The 17909-nt window shown below is 42.1% G+C and overlaps 2 protein-coding genes across 2 annotated transcripts in view; both read left to right on the forward strand.

Annotated features, from left to right (window-relative positions):
- Nucleotides 1–74: 74 nt before the first annotated feature.
- Nucleotides 75–12324, forward strand: LOC121656607. The gene is given in 4 exon segments (XM_042011684.1): nt 75–638; nt 1013–1110; nt 6646–7360; nt 7362–12324. Coding segments are annotated over 2 exon segments (4131 nt in total). The 5' UTR covers nt 75–638; nt 1013–1110; nt 6646–7072; the 3' UTR covers nt 11205–12324.
- A 3358-nt stretch (nt 12325–15682) lies between these two features.
- The window catches only part of dbpa (D site albumin promoter binding protein a), a 41614-nt gene continuing 39387 nt past the window's right edge, over nt 15683–17909 (forward strand). Inside the window, exon 1 of the mRNA XM_042011702.1 lies at nt 15683–16763. Within this exon, the coding sequence (XP_041867636.1) occupies nt 16568–16763 (196 nt within the window). The 5' untranslated portion in view covers nt 15683–16567. The remainder of the gene's footprint in view (nt 16764–17909) is intronic.

Consider the following 17909-nt stretch of genomic DNA (forward strand, 5'->3'; position numbering starts at 1 on the left):
ATTTTAATGGAGTGCAAACGTGTATCCATGCACGCGCACGTCCATGCACAAGGACACACGCAGTTTATTTATTCATGAGCATCATGCTGGATAGGATCAGTATTTTGCAGCCCGAAGGGCAGAGGTTGCAGTGAGCACGGCGGCGGCGGCGGCGTGGTCGCAGCCGGACAGACTAACCTGTGCCTGGCTCTACCCGGAACCATTATGCAGACAGGAAACTACCATTTTACCGCTAGCAGCATCGGCGGAGCCGTCGGGGGAACACTTAAACCTGAAACGGGCAACGGGAAAGCAAGCAGACAAGGAGAAAAGCAGGGAAAACACGAGCGAAACAAAACAAAGGCGACGTGTTGGTGAAGACGTGCAGCGAGACGGTCGTGCTTTAGGACCTCAGAGTCAGACAATGGACATATTGGACCAGGCCAGCGAAAACGGGTTTTGTTAGCGAGTGAAAAGCAGCCCTCCTGGGCCGATGGAGATCCAGGCCTTCCACAGTGTTTTTCCATGGATGAAGAAAAAGGCCCCGCTGACAGGCAGTAAGGACTCTGCTTTCAGAGCGCACTCCCACCTCGATGTTATCACACTTGTATTGCCGTGTTTCTGAGAGCTTGTTGCACCCAGACGGTGTGTGTTACAAGGTAAAAACCAAAACAAAAGCTGCTTCCACAGCAGGACTGTGTTTGCTAATTTGCTAACTGCAGAGCTAAGTGCGGCTAACGGCTCGGCTAAGTTGATAGCATTGCTAGTCTTTGGCCAGAAAACTGGCCAAAAACATTCTTTAGCTTTAGTTATTAACCATATTAAATATTGTTATGCACTTAATGTTAATTACAACACTTTATACTTATATATTTACAATTGGCTTAATTTTTTTGCGAATTTTGTTATCTTATAATGGGTTAGAGTGGCATTTTTGCAGTTTGTTATCGTTAGCTAGCTATGTGATTGACGGATGCTAGCAGAGTCTGATGGGTCAGATTGATATGATCGGTCTTCCGTTTTTGTCTTTTAGATTGTTGAGCTGCAACCCATAGTTGTCGGTGCACATTGTGGAGTGTTTTATCCTCTCACCTGCGACCCAGCAGGAGCTTCGAACCTGTGGATCACCCGGTAAGGTGCAAATAGCAAACTGCTGGATATTTAGTTTATTATCTGGGTTTATTAATGTCAGTGTTTTTTTTATATCAACGTAAGTGTCAACCTAAACGCAACTGTGATAAAAATGATAGTCTTGTAATGTCAGCTGTGCAGGTATTTCAGTGGACGTTGCATGCTTTTTTCTTAAATACTAGTACTTAAGCCTCAGACCGATATTAAAACAATTACCACTTATATGTAGTATAATAATATGCTTGTAAGAAAAGAGTTTGCCTTGTATTAGAGCTAGCATATCAATACTTATGATCATTTCAACACTTGTTGATAATCTAATCGGGTAATCTCCAGAATGTTTATAACCATGTCCTTATTTTGTATTTCAGTTTCAAATATCTTACAAACATCTTATAATGCTTATAATTTCCCTTTATAATGAACACAAGACAAATGTACTTTGGTTTCACATTTCTAGCCACATTTAACACGAGTAAAACGTACATTACATGTATTTTTCTGTAATACATGGGAGTGGAGAAAAGCCATGGTTGCAGCTATTTAATTTTGAAGCCATTATCTTGGGATTCTAAGCAATTTTTATTTTATTTAAAGTTTTTATTATCTTGAGAAATGGGCATTTTCCAAGATAACCACCTCCCGGTAATCACTACATAATCACTAGATGTTTAAGGTGACATGGAAAAGTGAATAGTTAGCACCTGATTTAATTGATAGTAAAATAAAATAGTCTTAATTGGCCAGAATTTGTAACAGTTTATTTAGGCATGAAATAAACCACACACAACAAAAAAGAAAGAAACTATTATCTTTTTTTTTTTAGATAACTACATAAATTATTATTTAATAATCTTCAAAAAACAATCATTGTTATCTTAAGATAATTATGTAAAAAAGTTCATGCATGGTTGCTTTCTGCTTTCATTGTATTATGTATTTACTACCATTATTAATGAGGAAAACACGTTTATCAGGTCTGTTTTCCCCCAGAATGTGCACATGTTGTTTTTGAGTTAATAAAAAGAAGCAAAACTAGTCTCTGATAAAAACTAAAGATGAAATAGCTATACTTAATACTGAATATTAATTTACATAAAAGTTTATTATGATTTGAAATGTATTTAACCCAAATTTATAAGTACCAACCTTATAAAACCTTATAAAAGTGTTAAAAGCTTATAGCTATGACCTGCTTACATTAATCAGATGATGGCAGTTCTTGTTATTTAAATTTGTTTTGAATCAACACATCCAAGATTTTCCCCAATACACCAATATTTTTCTACATGTAGACCCATATATCTGGTTTTGTTAAGTTTTATTACATCTGCTTATGTGTAAAAAAACTGTATTACTTGCAGCTTTCCGGTGTCTTCTGTTAAAAAGACTGAAGTGACGCCCTCTCAACCTGAGAGGAACACAAAAGAAAAATGTGATAGCATGCAGCCGCAGGAAGTCGGAGGATAAACGAAGGAAAACAATCACTTCTAGTCTATTTTGCAGGCTTATTAGCTCCCACATTAGCAGCTAACGCTAAGACTGTGGGCCCCGCCATGTTCAAAAAGGACTGAATGTTTTAAAAATAAGAGGAAGTTACATCAGTGCGTGCGTACTCCAAAATAAATCTAACTAATAATATTAGAGACTTAAAGAGACTGAACAAACTGATCAAGGCTGCAGGTTCTGTGCTGAAGATAACTCTGGAGCTGATTGCCAAGATAAGGATGCTGCATGAGCTGCTGAAAATAATGTACGATTTTTTCGCATCCTCTATGCAACACAGCGAGAAACAGCAGGGTGTGTTCAGTGTGAGGCTTCGTCAAGTCCAAATCAAAGAGAAAGGTACCGGAGATCATTCCTGCCAGCAGCCATCGCCCTCTGGAACAAAGCACTAAATTCTTCTAATTAATTATTATTTTTATTTTTATTTAAATCCTCTAGGATATATAAAAGTACTTTCATTTCCATTGCATTATGAATTAGAAAATTTAGACGAGGGTTTTTTGAGTATCGCGTGTCAGAAGTGCATGTGGATGCGAAGGATCCAGTTATCATCATTATCTAATTACTCCCAGTTGTCACATTTTGATAATCATATAAACGGGCTCAATGTTTGAAATCAGCTTTTAAAAAGCTCAAGTTTTTCAACTGTTTCTAAATATATACCGAACCTTTGTCTCTCAGCCACTGTTTAATTTATTTTCAAATGAAAACCATTGGATGTTATAATACCAAGTTATAGTAGTATAATACATTATTATGCTTGCTTTTGTGTTGTTTACTTTGCCCCCAAAAAATCTTTTCATCTTAAAAATGTGGACAGGTTGGATGTATATGTTTCCTTAGGTCTGAGGAAGAGGAGCGTTACATCCTGTTTGAATCAGTAGCTTGTTTTTCTCTGCAACATTACTTTTACAAAAACATCTCGCAGCAGGAATCTTAACATATTGACTACAGTATGCTCATACTGCAATTTTATTTAACTTTTTGTGTCACATAAAATCAAATAGAAGGATGTAAATGGTAAAAATATGACTCTTTTTGGTGGTTTACTTTTACTCTTCAAGCTATGTAGGTTTTTCTAGTTTAGTTTATTTGTAAGCTAACCTTTAGGCTGCTGTCTGATTGGTTGATAATGCAAACAAAATGGAAAGACGTCATGAATTACTCATCAGTTTATTTACTTTGGGCAGATTATTTTCATTTTTCTCTAATATATGTGATGCTGATAACGTTGGCCTGAAGCATCATGCTTTCTTGTTGTTTGCCTGCATCATTTTTATAAACATCATGTACCAGGAACCCTTTCAGGGGAGGCATTTATATTTTGCCATAGCTCCAGAACGCATAACTCATTAGCTAATTATGATAGAATTTTACATAAATGTGAAACAGGAGAAAATGATGAGCTGATGACATGTTTTATCCAGAAGGTTAGCTTATACTGTTTACATAATGATAGAAAAATAGAGGGAGCTGATGTTTGGCAGATGACTTGCATGTCTGCCTTGAAACTGTGCTGACGGCTGGGATTTTTGTTTGGTTTGGTCAGCTTTATTGACCGAACATAAACACACAACCCATCTTCTGCTAAATTCCTCTTAAGATCCCTATGACAGATATAATTATGAGCTTGGACAGATGTGGATAAAAGCTAGAGATATTCAGCAACGAGAGTTTAATTCTTCAAGCTGACAACAGTTCTGATGGCAGACGTAGGCTGCAGCCTTCCTGCATGTCCGATCAGCTTTCATCGTGTCTGTGGAGATTACATCTGCTGGCCGTTGGGCATTTACAGGAACTATACCCACACACAAGCAGAGTTAGGAGTGACATTCCCAGAATTATAAATACAACTTCTGTTTGGCACAAGGAGGAGCTTAAATTTCCTCAAGATTTCTTTTTTTAATGAACATCTTTCCATTTGTTTTGAGTTGTTTTATCCCCCACACGTCTCCCATGTAGCTTATTTGCTTTGAAAGAGTTACTACTGTACCTTTTTTCTTTGGCTTTCCTTTTTGTTCATTATAAATACTGACAACATGTCCTTGTATTTGCTGATACAGGCATAAAAAACTAAAAAATCTTGCATGCATTATCACTTTGTATCAGTGTCACTGCCAAGCTGCAAACTGTACACAGATGTGACAGTACATATGAGGATGTTTGGTCTCTGGTGTCTGTCTCAAGGGATACTTGTCCACGTCAAGCGCTCTGCACAAAGCCAGACGAAGGTCAAAATTACAAGCTGATTTAATCTTCATGCGTTGTCACTGTTGTAAATACAGAATTAAAGCAACATTTTTTTCTTTTATAATTATAGGTATTGCTCACTAATAGTGATTGGAAACTTGTTTTAATTTTCTCGTTACCCGATTCAAATTAAATGACTTTCCTCAACAGCTTGTTGTCAAGTTGTGCCCAAGCATGTTGACCAATTAATCTGATTCAGGTGTGCCGCAGCAAGAAACCTCCAAAACCTGCAGGGCAGCGGCACTCGTGTACCAACTTTGCCCATCCTTGAACTAACCCTTTGAGCCTGATGAATCCTGGCCTTTTCATCTTGGAATATGCCCTTGCAATAAGGGAAGAAAAAAAAATCCACTGATGGGAAAACCTGGTCATTCAGTATATTAATGTAGTAAACAACCCCAGATCATAGACTGCCCCCCCAGGCTTGTACAGTAGGCACTAGCTGTGATGGCTGCATCAATTAATCTGCCTCTCTTCTTACCCTGATGCTCCATCACTCTGGAACAGAGTAAATCTGGACTCATCAGACCACATGACCTTCTTCCATGGCTCCAGAGTTCAATCTTTGTGCAAACTAAAGCCTTTTTTTCTGATTATCCTCACTGATTGGTGGTTTTCTTAAGGCTACACAGCTGTTTTGTCCCAATCCATTAAGTTCCCTTCACATTGTGCGTGTGAAGGGAACTTCTTAATTTCATCATTAAACATAGCCCAGATTTCTGCTGTTGTTTTTATTCAATTTTGATTTCAACAAAACTTTTAAGTGATTGCTAATCACTATTAATCAAAACTGTTTTCCTAACATATTTCTGCCTGGAATACGACGGTTCCCTACTATCCTTCCTGTTTTTAATAATACTTTGGACAGTTCTTAAACCAGTTTGAGTAGTTTCAGCATCTCCGTAGATGTTTTCTTTCCTTGATGCCAATAATTTTATCCTTCTCAAACAGATTAAGGTAAGACCACAGGATGTGTCTTCCAACATGTTTGTTTATGAAGTGAGAAGCTGCTCACGGCATCAGTCAGAGTTAAATAACCTGTTGCCGGATTAAACATCATCCATGTAGTAATTATCCAATGGGACACTCGTATCTATTGCCTTAGTTAAATCCAGGTGGTGACTTTTTCATTATTATTTTTTATTTTTCATTAATGTTTTTATAATCTCATGCTAAGTATTGCTCTTTTGAAACTTTACAATTAAACTTGTTTTTCATTTCTTTTTTTAAATAAAAATTCTGTCTGATTATATGACATGTCCTCAACCAATATTGTGATTAAAAACGAACTGAATATAATATAATATAATATAATATAATATAATATAATATAATATTTTATGGTCTGAAGATTCTAAATCTAAAGGTTTAAAATCTGCATGCATTCAAGTCACATCCATCACAACAAAACCAGAACCTGACCTATATATATATATATATATTTATCTAAAACCTTTAGATTTGTAATGCGGTATTGTGAACTGCAGCCACTTTGATGGACTCGAGAAGAACTCAGGATTATACACAAGAGTTTAAATTGTTAAGATTATCACTTTTCTAAATAAAAAAGCCAAAAGACTAACATCAGGCATTATGGTCAGTACTGTGGTTGGGGTATCAAGTCCAGCTAAAATGAATTACTTATTCTCAGACTGGCTTCTTTTATAGTCAAGTTTCCTTCAGTGATATGGTTTCTGTTTTAGATTATTTGATCCATATCAAGTCACGGAATCACTGACAACATTATTGTTGCTCTTTCATTGTTTTTCTTTCTCTCAGGCTCCCCAAAGGACTCCATGACAGAAAAGACGGCCGGTGAAGCAATGTTTTCTCCTCCACCGAATTAACGGACACGCTCCACATCGTGGGACTGCTTAGGAATATGAGACACTTTAAAGAAACACTACAGACTCTGTTTTTGCAAATATAATTTAGTAAATTTCTTATTTATGATCCATTTTGTAAGATCCCACAGAAGCACTTAAAGGCTTCACTCTTGAATGAAGAGTAGATGCATTAGTAATACATTAATGTGGGAAAAAAAAAATCAAGCATTGACTTTTTGATGAGCCACAGTGGCTTGTAGGACTGTCACTGAAAACCAGGCCTTAGTTTAATAAGGGCTCTTTGCCATTTCTTATTACTACACACTTAGTGCACAGGGTAGTTCCAACCCCTGGACACTTTGCCACAGCTGTATTGGAAGATGTTTCAATTCAGCAAGTACCCCATGGACATTTTAGAGATGCTAAGTGGACACCAAGCCCACCAGTTCAAAGGCCTTGGATTAGAGCGACAGCTTAGTCACCAACAGCAAGTCCAACTGCAGCATCAGCAGCAGCTCCAGCAGCAGCACCAGCCCTCTGCTGACACCTCTGGGAGCCTCCTGTCCGGCCTTGGACTGGGATCCCTCCAGACCTCCCGGAGCAATGCCTTTGCCGACTCCTCATCATTATTCGCCAAAATGAGCGCACCCCCCCCCCTCCATCTCCCACCAGAGCCAGTCATCCTCATCATCCCACAGCTCCAGGAAGTCCAGTAAGATGAGCGGTAGCAGCACCGGTGGGAGCTCGTCGTCGGGATATCCCCAGTTTCTACGGCCTTTTCATCCAGCCGAGGCTGCGCTCGCTCAGGAGCAGCTGCACTCCGGGATGGGACGTTTTGACTTTAGTGGAAGCAGCAGTGGAGGGAGCGCTGGGGTGATTGGGGTCACATCTGCACCTCCACCTCCACCGTTGCATCCAGGTCTCTCCGTCCCCCAGCCCTCTCCCGGTCCTTCCACCTCCTCACCTTCTCCCTCCACCTCTGTTTCAGTCTCCAACAACCCCTCCGGCAGCACTGCCGTCCCCTTAGTCGGCCAGTCTGACCCCCGCAGCCTTCACCAGCAATTCAGCTGCATGCTCGCTGCTAACCAGTACTTCCTGTCTGGTGTCCCCACCAACAGCAGTCTGGAGCAGTTCCTGGTCCAGCAAGGCACTCACAACCACTTAGGCTTGGGCCTCAGCCAGGGGGCCACCGAGTCAAACTCAGCCCTGGCCCCTCCTCCTGCCCTGCACTCCTCCCACAGCCACAGCCACACAGCTCCACAGCCTCAGCAGCAACAGCAGCAGCTAACCCCTCATGCCTTATCTCATCCACACAGCCACGCTCACCACCCACACCCTCTCCACCCGGCCCCTCAGCCTGCCCCACTGGGGGGCTTTGATTTCCAAGGCATTCCAGTGCTTTCCTCTAACCAGATAGCATCATTAATGCAACAAGAAGCCGGCCTTCCCCTCCCCCTGCCTCTGCACCTGTCGCTATCAAAAGATGATAGTGCAAAGTCAGGAGACAGCACGTCGGCGTCAGTTTCAAGTGGGGGGAGCAGGAGGAAGAAAGCGATGGCGGGCTACCTGCCTCAGAGGAAAACAGACAGTAGCAGCCATAGCAGCAGCAGCAGCGTTACCAACTGCCACAACAGCAGCTCGAGTGGGCAGAGTCAGAGCTCTTCATCTGGCCTCGTGGGAGGAGGATCTGGGGGTGTTGGGCTAAGTGGCATCGGAAGTGAGCCACAGCACTCTTCCCTTCTCTCATCTTCCTCACAGCAGCAGTCATCCTCCACTGTCTCCTCATCTACATCTGCCCCCACTTCCTCAAATTCCACTTCAGTGCTTGTAGCCAACGGCGACCAACAGCTGTCAAAAACACAAGAAAGTCACAACAATGGCTCGTCTGGGCAGCCAGAACCAGAGCCTCTTTACCACTGCGGTGAATGTGGTAAGACCTTCACTCACCTCTCCAGCCTTCGAAGGCATCTCCGCAGCCACGGCTTGACGCCAGAAAGCCAAAGCAGGAAGTCGGACTGCAACTCTCCCAGCCCGGAGAGGATATTCTGCTGCGGCGAATGTGGGAAGAGATTCAAAAAGAGGGGTCACCTCATTCAACACAGCGTCACTCACTCAGAAAACCGGCCTTTCGTTTGCAGCATCTGCCAAAAGTCCTTTAACCGCAGAGAGTCACTTACAAGACATGAGAAGATCCACGACGAGAAGCCTTTCCGCTGTCCGGCATGTGGCCGTTGCTTCCGGGAGAGCACCTCTCTTCTCAACCATGCTGCATCGGGTGCTTGCGGCAAACCTCCCCGCAGTTCAAAAAGCAGGACCAGCAGTGGAGCCACCGCATCATCCGGCCAGAGCAGCAGTAAAATGGGAAGCAGCACTGATGGGGTGGGAATTTCAAATGATGGGGCTGGTTTGGGAAATGACAAGTATGCAACAGATTATTCCAGAAATCGCTACCAGAACCAGGCGCCCTATAACAGTGCTGTTGAAGATTACAGACGATCACAACCTTCATCTCTGTACTCCCCAGAGACAAATTTAGCCAATGAAATGACCAGCCAAACTCTTCGTAAGGCCCCTTTAGCCCCAACACTTCATCCTCATCCACAAAATCAGCAGCAGCAACAGCAGCAGCAGCAGCATCATCATCATCAACAGCAACCACAACCACAGCAGCAGCAGCAGCCCCACCTCCCCCTGACTTCCCTGTTGGATGATTCAGAGGATGAGGTCACTAGCAGCGCAATGTCGGCCATTGCTGCTGCAGCTGCAGCCTCTTGCGATATAAGCACAGAGAGTCGAGAAGGAGAGAGGAGGGACATCATCGGAGGCCTGCTGGGGGGGTTGGGGTTTGGTAACATGGGTGGACCATCATCCACGTCTACCCTCAATGGTTCCACCATTCCTTTGACCCATCCCAGCCAGCCACACACAAAGCCCAGGAGACCACGGAAACCTAGAGAGAAAAGGGACCCGAGCACCATCGTAAGGAGGAGGAGGAGCCCGGCGCCACCGGGGGACGGCTCAGATCGGCCGTACGGGTGCCAGGTATGTGGCAAACGTTTCAGAAGGGCCGAGACTCTGCGGCGCCACAACCGCGTTCACACAGGGGAGAAGCCTCACGCCTGCGAAGTGTGCGGTAAAATGTTCCGCGAGCCTTTTCACCTCACTAAACATCTCACTGTGCACTCCGGTCAGAAGAACTACAAATGCAATCTTTGCGGGAAGATGTTTGCCTATGCACAGAGTCTAGTAAGACACGGAAAGCTGCACAGAAAAGGTGAAATCGACAACCAGGGAAGGAGGATAAAAGGAGCTGCTGCTGCTATCAGTCAGGTCCCCAACTCTGGGAACTCTGACTACTTCTCATCGTGCTCCCAAGAAGAAAAGTCCCCAACGTCTGGCACCCCCTCTCAAAGGCTTTACACCTGCACAGTCTGCTGGAAGTCCTTCCGCCACTATTTCCACCTCACAGCACATCAGCAGACTATCCATGGTGGAGGAGTGGGGCTGGAGAAGTCCTTTCGTTGTGAAGTTTGTGGCAAAGCCTTCGCCTACTCCAACAGCTTAGTGCGGCACAAATTGTCTCAGCACGGCATCGACCGCAATGGCCAGCGCATCAACCAGTCTCAACCGTCCGGATACTCGCCACTCTTTTATGATTCTGGATCAGGTTCCAACTACGCTGGATCATCCCACATGCAGCAGGGGGTTACTGAGCAGCAGCAGCAGCAACATCCCCAGCAGCAGCAGCCACAACAGCAGCAGCAGCAGCAACAACAACAGCTTCAGGACCCTTTTCACTACAACGCAAAAAACTTCCAAAAGCGGCATGGACAGACAAGAAAGCATAGAAAGAAAAAAAGGCGTGTGGTCATCCACAGCATCATGAGAGACGGGAGGCTGGTGGGCGTCCCTCTGAGCGAAGATACGCGCAGGAAGTTGATGATTCTGAGGAAAAAGAGGGGAAAACTGCAGGCACAGCTCAACAGGAAAAAGCTCCTGGCCCAGCTGAAGGTAAAGGGTGGTGGTCTGAAAGTGAAGTCGTGGTGTGGGGGAGCCGTCAGAGTCATCGGCCTCACCTCTATGGAAATCCCTCTCAAGCGCTTCCCCTGCCCCATCTGCCCTAGTACCACTTATGCCAAACAGGGCTCTCTGCTGGTCCACCACGCCATCAGGCACCCACCAAGAAACTCAGGCCGCCTCGCCCGCCTGTGGTGCCAGGTGTGTGGGAGACGCACCACCTCGTTACACAAAGCCTTGAAACACAGAGGCCAGCATCTTAAACAAGCTGCATTCCAATGCCACAAATGCCGACACCGTTTCTGGAACCCCTGGCTCCTGGCCCGGCACAAGTTCTCCTGTCGGGGGGTCGGAAACTGGGGACTGATGAAGAGTAGATCGTCGTCGTCATCTTCTCAAGACCATTCAGATGGTGACCTTTCACCAGTCCAGCTGACTGTTCCAGTTCTAGTCCAGCCTGAGAGATCAACAGTTCTGACTGAGTACAGTCAGTAAACAGTTTTCTAGACTAGATTGTTTTTGATGTTTATTTTTATTAAATAATCCAAGAAGAAAGCGAGAGCTAGCAAGTTTTTAACAAAAGATTTTAAAAATTTAAAAAAAAAGCGGGAAAATGGGGGAGGATTCAGTCTATCCATGTGAACCGATCTGCAGAAACCTGCATATCTCCTGTACTGCAGCAGAGGTGGTTGATAAATTAGGGAGGACTTAAAAAGACCCTGAATCAAAACCACCCTCAACGTCTGTCTCCTCTTCCCCAAAGGTGAAGACACCCACAACCACACGATTTTGGTAGCAGCTGTTTTCAGAATAAATGCATCCAGGTTCCAATCCACCATCTTTTTTTCTGTTCAAAGTTCTCATTAAGTGTCGGTTCATCCGTAAGAATTAAATACTTACTGTTGAGTTTTTTGTTTTTCCAGTTTAGTCCTTGTCATTTGTTCCCAGAGAGGACAAACTCACTTTTATACTAAGATTCCCCTTGAAATAAATAAAATCTAGGAAAAAAGGAAATCCTTAACTGAGACAAAGTAGCTCATGAAATGACTCTTAGCATAGCAAAGGGTTTATTTTACCAGAATACCAGGCTAATTTATGCGCTAAAAAAGGAGTTAGGGTGAAGAAGTGTTGGTGACTTTTTTTTTATGTACACTACTTTTTTTAAAGGTGTGAATGGAGAGAAAACACGACTCAAGCTGTCAATGTGTTGTAAAGGACGGCAGAAATAACGTGTACTGTACAATTAGTATTATATTTTATTATATATTCAGTTTTTTACTCCAAGTATGATTTCTTTTATCATTATTGGTATTGTACGGGTGGGAGGGAACGAGTTGGGACTATCTTTGTAAAACAGCGGGATGAGTAAATGTATCGATGTGATATTTTCCCCTCTTTTAGAGCCCAGTTTACCTGTTCCCTCAGTTCCACAATTATGCCCCATTTTTGTATTAAAAGCGTGTACACATAGTTCATTACCTAAGTCCTGTCCAGATGTGCTTTTTTTCTGTTAAACTAAGACATGTAATAATATTACTAAAATACTATCCCTCTTCTTTGCCTAAAAGTGAGTTGTTGAAAAACCTCAAATAAAAAAAAGACAAAAGAAATTTTACATTCAGTTTTGGCTTAAATTTTCATTTAGATGATTGCATCAGATTTTCTTTGCAGATGCTCCTCTGTGGTTGTGAGGAACAATAGAACTGATTGATCATTTGAATCATTTACTTAAGAGGCTATTGTTCTAATTAAGGAGAAAAATTGCTATTTTATTTATTTTTGCATTATGGGAAACTTAAATTATGCAATCCATGGACTAATTCAAGCAATTGGCAATTAAAGTCTGTCAAACACATTTATATCTGTAATAAATACCAAATGACAGTCTGTCTTGGAAGCGGATGCATTTGGACAACTATTGAAAACATGGAACAGTTTGGGGAGGAAGACCATGCTTCCTTTGTCTCTGAAATATTCCAAATTATTTCAGTTCCAATCCTGGGAGGGGCAGTGAAGGCATCCCGTGGGGAGGGTTGGTAACTTTGAAACCCAGTTTCTAAAATGTACACATTGAAATGAATTTTTAAGACTCTTGCAAAGTTATTTATCTATGTGCGATTGTCATGAGTTAGACAGTAGCAGGCAGCGTGTACAGACATTTAAGGTTCATTTTCTCAGCTTTTACCAGGGTCCTTGCATAGAAAAGTTTCCTCTTTAAGTACATTTATATTGACAGATAGATAGCCAGGGTAAGAAAACAGTTAAAATTAAATATTAACATAGTGTCAGTAAGGAAATTAATTACATCTAAAGGTCAAACCTTTCAAATATATATTGTGAGGTGTCCTAGTTTGGAAATGATCATTTCCAAACATTGAATGGCAAACTGAGTCATGCTTAAATTATTGATGATGTTAGGAATTGATAAAATATGAATTGATAAAATATATATGTTTTATTTTTCCAGTAACAAATGTTTTCCATAATTCAACACATCTGCTTTTTTGTCAAATGATTTAAACTGATGCTAGAAGTGTTTTGAGTGCCACAGAAATTTTGCAATGCTAGCAAACGGCCACTAGATGGTGCGATTTATGTATAATCGAAGAACATGGTGTCAAAAAGTCTGAAGGAAAGGACAAGGGCACATTAGAATATAAGCGTTGCAAAAAATTTAAATTAAATATTAGTGCCTTCAAAATGTTACACACTTCACTATCAGTGTATATATACTGCTATTTTGTGCTTTGTAATCTTTCTTTACATACCATGTTACAGCACAGGCATTTATTGCAGGTATCTCAGTGAACTCCCACTGTGCTGCTACTTAATCTGATTTATGGGTCTATCAAATTAATATCCAGTAAAAACAAGGTGTGGTATTTTATGTGTGCTTTGCTCCTTTAGTTCTTTAACAAGCTGTTGAATTGGGAAGTTAGGTCTGTTATTTTAGCCCATATAAAAGTCGAAAACTACTTTTTATTAAAAATAAATTACACCATTTCAGGTTGAACCTGGCTAGTACTTCTACATATCGGACATAATGAGTGATCATGTAAAACTACACCATATGTCAGCTGTAAGCAAGCAGAGAAATAAAATATGGCATTGTGCCTTGATAAACATAGAAACATGGCAGAAGAATAAATGATACAGTGTGAGAAAGGAAATATTAATATTAATAGTATGTGCTACACAAGAAATAATTATTTGGATGCCTTGTAAAAGTAAATATATTATTTAACATTAGTTTAATCAGAAAAACAAAAAAATAAGTACAAAAATTGGAGTGTAATACCATAACTACATAATTTCTACCCATATATAGTTAACATACCGCTGTATTTACAACGAGTAAGTAAGCACGATCTTGAATCAAATCTTCAGAAGTCAAAACACTAAACATGCCTCCGCGTTCGTCTGTCACGCGGCAGTAGCATGGGGAAACCTGTGGGCGGAGACTCCGACCTATTTCTCTCCAATAAGAGGCCGAGAACTACAGCGAGTGACCTATTTTGAGCCAATCGCAGCGCGGCTCAGTTGCCGGTAGGCAACGTTCGACGCGTGCAGCGAACACGTGCCGCTAGAGTTGAGAGCGCGAGAGGCAAGTAGGGACAGTTTAAGGCGAACTGCGGCTGCTCCCGCAGCTTTTGTGGGATTAAACACAATTAAAACACTTTCTGTGACGTTATTACAAAGATTTACAGCAAACAGTCTGTGTATAAGTAAAAATATGTTGTGCAAAGAACAGCTTCAGTTTTCCAGTTTATCACAGTTGCCATGGTGGTCGGTGCGGAGCGACTGTATGTAGTCATGTGAGCCCTTGAAGTCTGTTTGCTTTGTCTAATCCCTTGTTTGACTCTTCCTTGTGGATAAAAATATTCACATTTCCTTTGCTCCCTAATCAGGGAGCGTAGGAAAAGCAATTGGTGATATCCGGATAAGTACCGTTGTATTAATTTATTCTCAGTCGTGGTCTTTGCCTCTCCTCTGGTCTTTTAATGTTTACATGACAGCGTGAGAGACGACGATGGGGTGGGGTGTGTTCGAGGTCCATCTAGGAAGGAGATTAGATTTGAAGACCCTGATTTGGTGCTCAAACGCCCCAGCATTCACTTGCTATTGGCTAAAACTGCTAGGAGGCGTGGTTTGTTATGTTAATAACGCTACGTTCATGAAAATGGGGAAAATATAATGTTTCGTGCAAGACTGCTCTTTTGTAGTTAAAATAGTACAAAATACTGTTTTAGATACCATTCTTGTAAAGTGCAGTGTAATTAGGCTTGACAAAAGATTAAATCGTGATGTGAGTGAATGTCTTAGAACTCAAAATATTTGTATATATTAGTTTGTTTTTCACTTATCTGTCTCTAGAGCTTTGTCCTTTTCGCAAGATTTTGCTTGTGTGGAAATTATTTTAAACTAAGATGAACAAACTAGTAAAAAAAAAAAAAAAAAGGGGGTTAGTGATGATTACACTGTCATTGTCCTGTTGGCTAAATAACATGTTGGCATTTTTATTTCATGATGTAATAAATCAACCAGAAGATGCAAAATACTGAAAAACTTGAACTAGGCAGATTAGTGTTGTGGTGAATGATATTTTTGTCAATAACATGAAACCTCTCCCAGGTTTGTGTATTCAGACATAGATAGTGGTCCAACCAGTCCTCAATGATGGAGGCCTCCTCAAACATGTTTAATATTTCCACAATTGTTTAACAAAAAGAAAAGAAAGAGAAAAACAACTGAAATCGTCTGAAATGAAGGTTAAATTTAGAAAAAATTTAACTGAGATTTATTGTCCTGCCAGGATGAAAGCTCACATTTACCACCTTTTCCATCCAACTTGAAAGCAGCAACGTGGATACGAGCCTTAAGGGGCGTGGTGTTATGGGTAGTGGGCGTAGCCTTCTATGCAAATATTCACGCCCCCAAGCGCCTTTCCCCCGTGAGTGGTGACGTCACACGTGCGGCCCGTGTTGGTTCCAGCTGACAGACGGGGAGAGAGAACCAGAGAGCGACGAAAATAGAGAGCAGTGTGTGAGTGTGCGCGTGCGCGCGTGTGTGTGAAGGAGCGAGAGAGGGAGGGAGCGCGAGAGAGGGAGGAAAATAAGAGCCATTATCTATCTGACTCTCATACTACTGGATTTTATTATTTTTTGAGGGGGATCTCTTTTTTCCTTTCATCTGCTATTATTTCGCTCATATTTAACCTGTATTTCTTTGGTCTTGGTGACTTCCCACCGCCGCGTTTCGACTCTGTTCTGCTCTTTCTAATCCCCTTTCCTCGTTTTTTTTCCAAACTGACAGTCGCCTTTATTTCTGCTTTGACTGTCATTGATTTTGTTAGTTGCTCCCTCTCTGGTGACATTCTCGCCTGACAACCGACCGCCGGACTTGACCCGTCGGTGAACCGCCGTTTCATTCCCACGATCTCAAGCGATTGATTCAGCTCTTAATTGTCCTCCAGTTCGTGTTTATTAAGTGCAGAGTTGAGTTTGTTTAAAAAGAGAAGCGGTGACAACAACTCCTGAAGGCTCAGACTGTCTGAAAGGATGAATTAGAACCGGTCTGGATGCTGACATTTCGGAGATAAGCCCCCCAGCCTTTTTCTTTCTTTCTTTTTTTTCTTTTGCTTTAATTTTTTTGCACATTTTCCTGCATGGGACAAGCGGAAAGCGGACCATCAGGTGGACATCTTGACCGCACACAGGCGTCACCTGTCCGCGCACCTTTTGACGGCGGGCCTGTCTGATACTATCACTAAGTGGATTATTTTGATCTTGAACTTACACTCTGCAGGTTGCTCTACTCCGCCCCCCTCACCCCCCCCTCTTTCCTCCTCCCTAGAAGTTATGTCAAGGCCTCTCACCCAGCTCCTGCCGCCGGATCTCCCTGCCGGGGCCACTAGCCCGCAATTTGGGGCCAGCAACCCAGCTGGAACTGGTCCCCAAAGTGGACATTTGACCTCTATGACCAACTTGAAGTCTCTGCTACAACTGCCAATCAAGGCCGACCAGAGAAGCCCCAAGGACTGTTGCGAGATGAAGGGTGAGTTTGTGCACGTGTGCATGCGTGTGTGTGTGTGAGAGAGTGGGGGGATCCTATAGGCATGAAACTTCTTAAAGGGAAACACCTCAGGGAGTTACTGCTTGTATCTCACAAAGAAATACTTTGAATGTTTTGACACTGCATCACAAACACACACACACACACACACACACACACACACACACACACACACACACACACACACACACACACACACACACACACACACACATATTACAAGCATTAAAGTGCAGCTAGGTTAATAGAAACTGTAATTATATTATGGACTGTGGGCATATTTTAAAGCCCTGCAGAAATAAAGGTAAACAAAAGCTGATTCTCGCCCCTTTTTGTCTTGAAAAGTTTTCTTTCTAAAAATCAAACATTAACAGAGCACAAAATGGGATCTGGTTGCATCACCTGGGTTATTCTGGGGCTTTAATGGATACTTCTCATTAAAATTTAAAGATTTAAAAAAGTGTAAAGACCCAGATTACCAGAGCAATCAACAGTTTCAGCCCTTATCTGAAAGACAAACAAGCAGTAATCATTACAGAGCCATGTGTCTCTCACAGGAATATTACAGGGATTATTCATGGTGTATGTGTGTGTGCATGTGACTGAGTGGGTATGTGTGATTGTAAAATACAGAGAAGCTGCTTACCCAACACACTCACATGCACAGTGTTTTCACCTCAGTCCTCCCCCTCTCCTGCATGTTGGATTATTATATTTAACACTTCCTTTTTGTATGTGGTGGTTTGGTGGTGAAATGAAATAATTCAGGTAGAGGAGGAGAGATGGAGAAAGTGTTTTCTTTTTTCTTCTTCTCTTTTTTTTTCTAGAAAAGACACACACAATCTGGCTTGGATGCCATCAGAATCAGCCAAAGCAGCAGCAGCAGTTGTTTATGTTGAATCTGATTCTTTGGACTGTTCCAATAAAGGTTACTTAGTGGGGTTGAATTGTTTCCCATCCACCAGCTGCCATGACAAATATTAACCAGGCTGCTTCTCCTTCCTCTCTGGCTGTGGGGATGTCATAACTCCTTGTCAGCTGCTGTTACACACATACACACACTCTTCAATTCTGGTGAGATCATGAGGACACTGCATTGATTTGCATTGATTCCCTTGCAGATCTCTT

Source organism: Melanotaenia boesemani, chromosome 17 (assembly GCF_017639745.1).
Source record: "Melanotaenia boesemani isolate fMelBoe1 chromosome 17, fMelBoe1.pri, whole genome shotgun sequence".
NCBI classification, from domain to species: Eukaryota; Metazoa; Chordata; class Actinopteri; order Atheriniformes; family Melanotaeniidae; genus Melanotaenia; species Melanotaenia boesemani.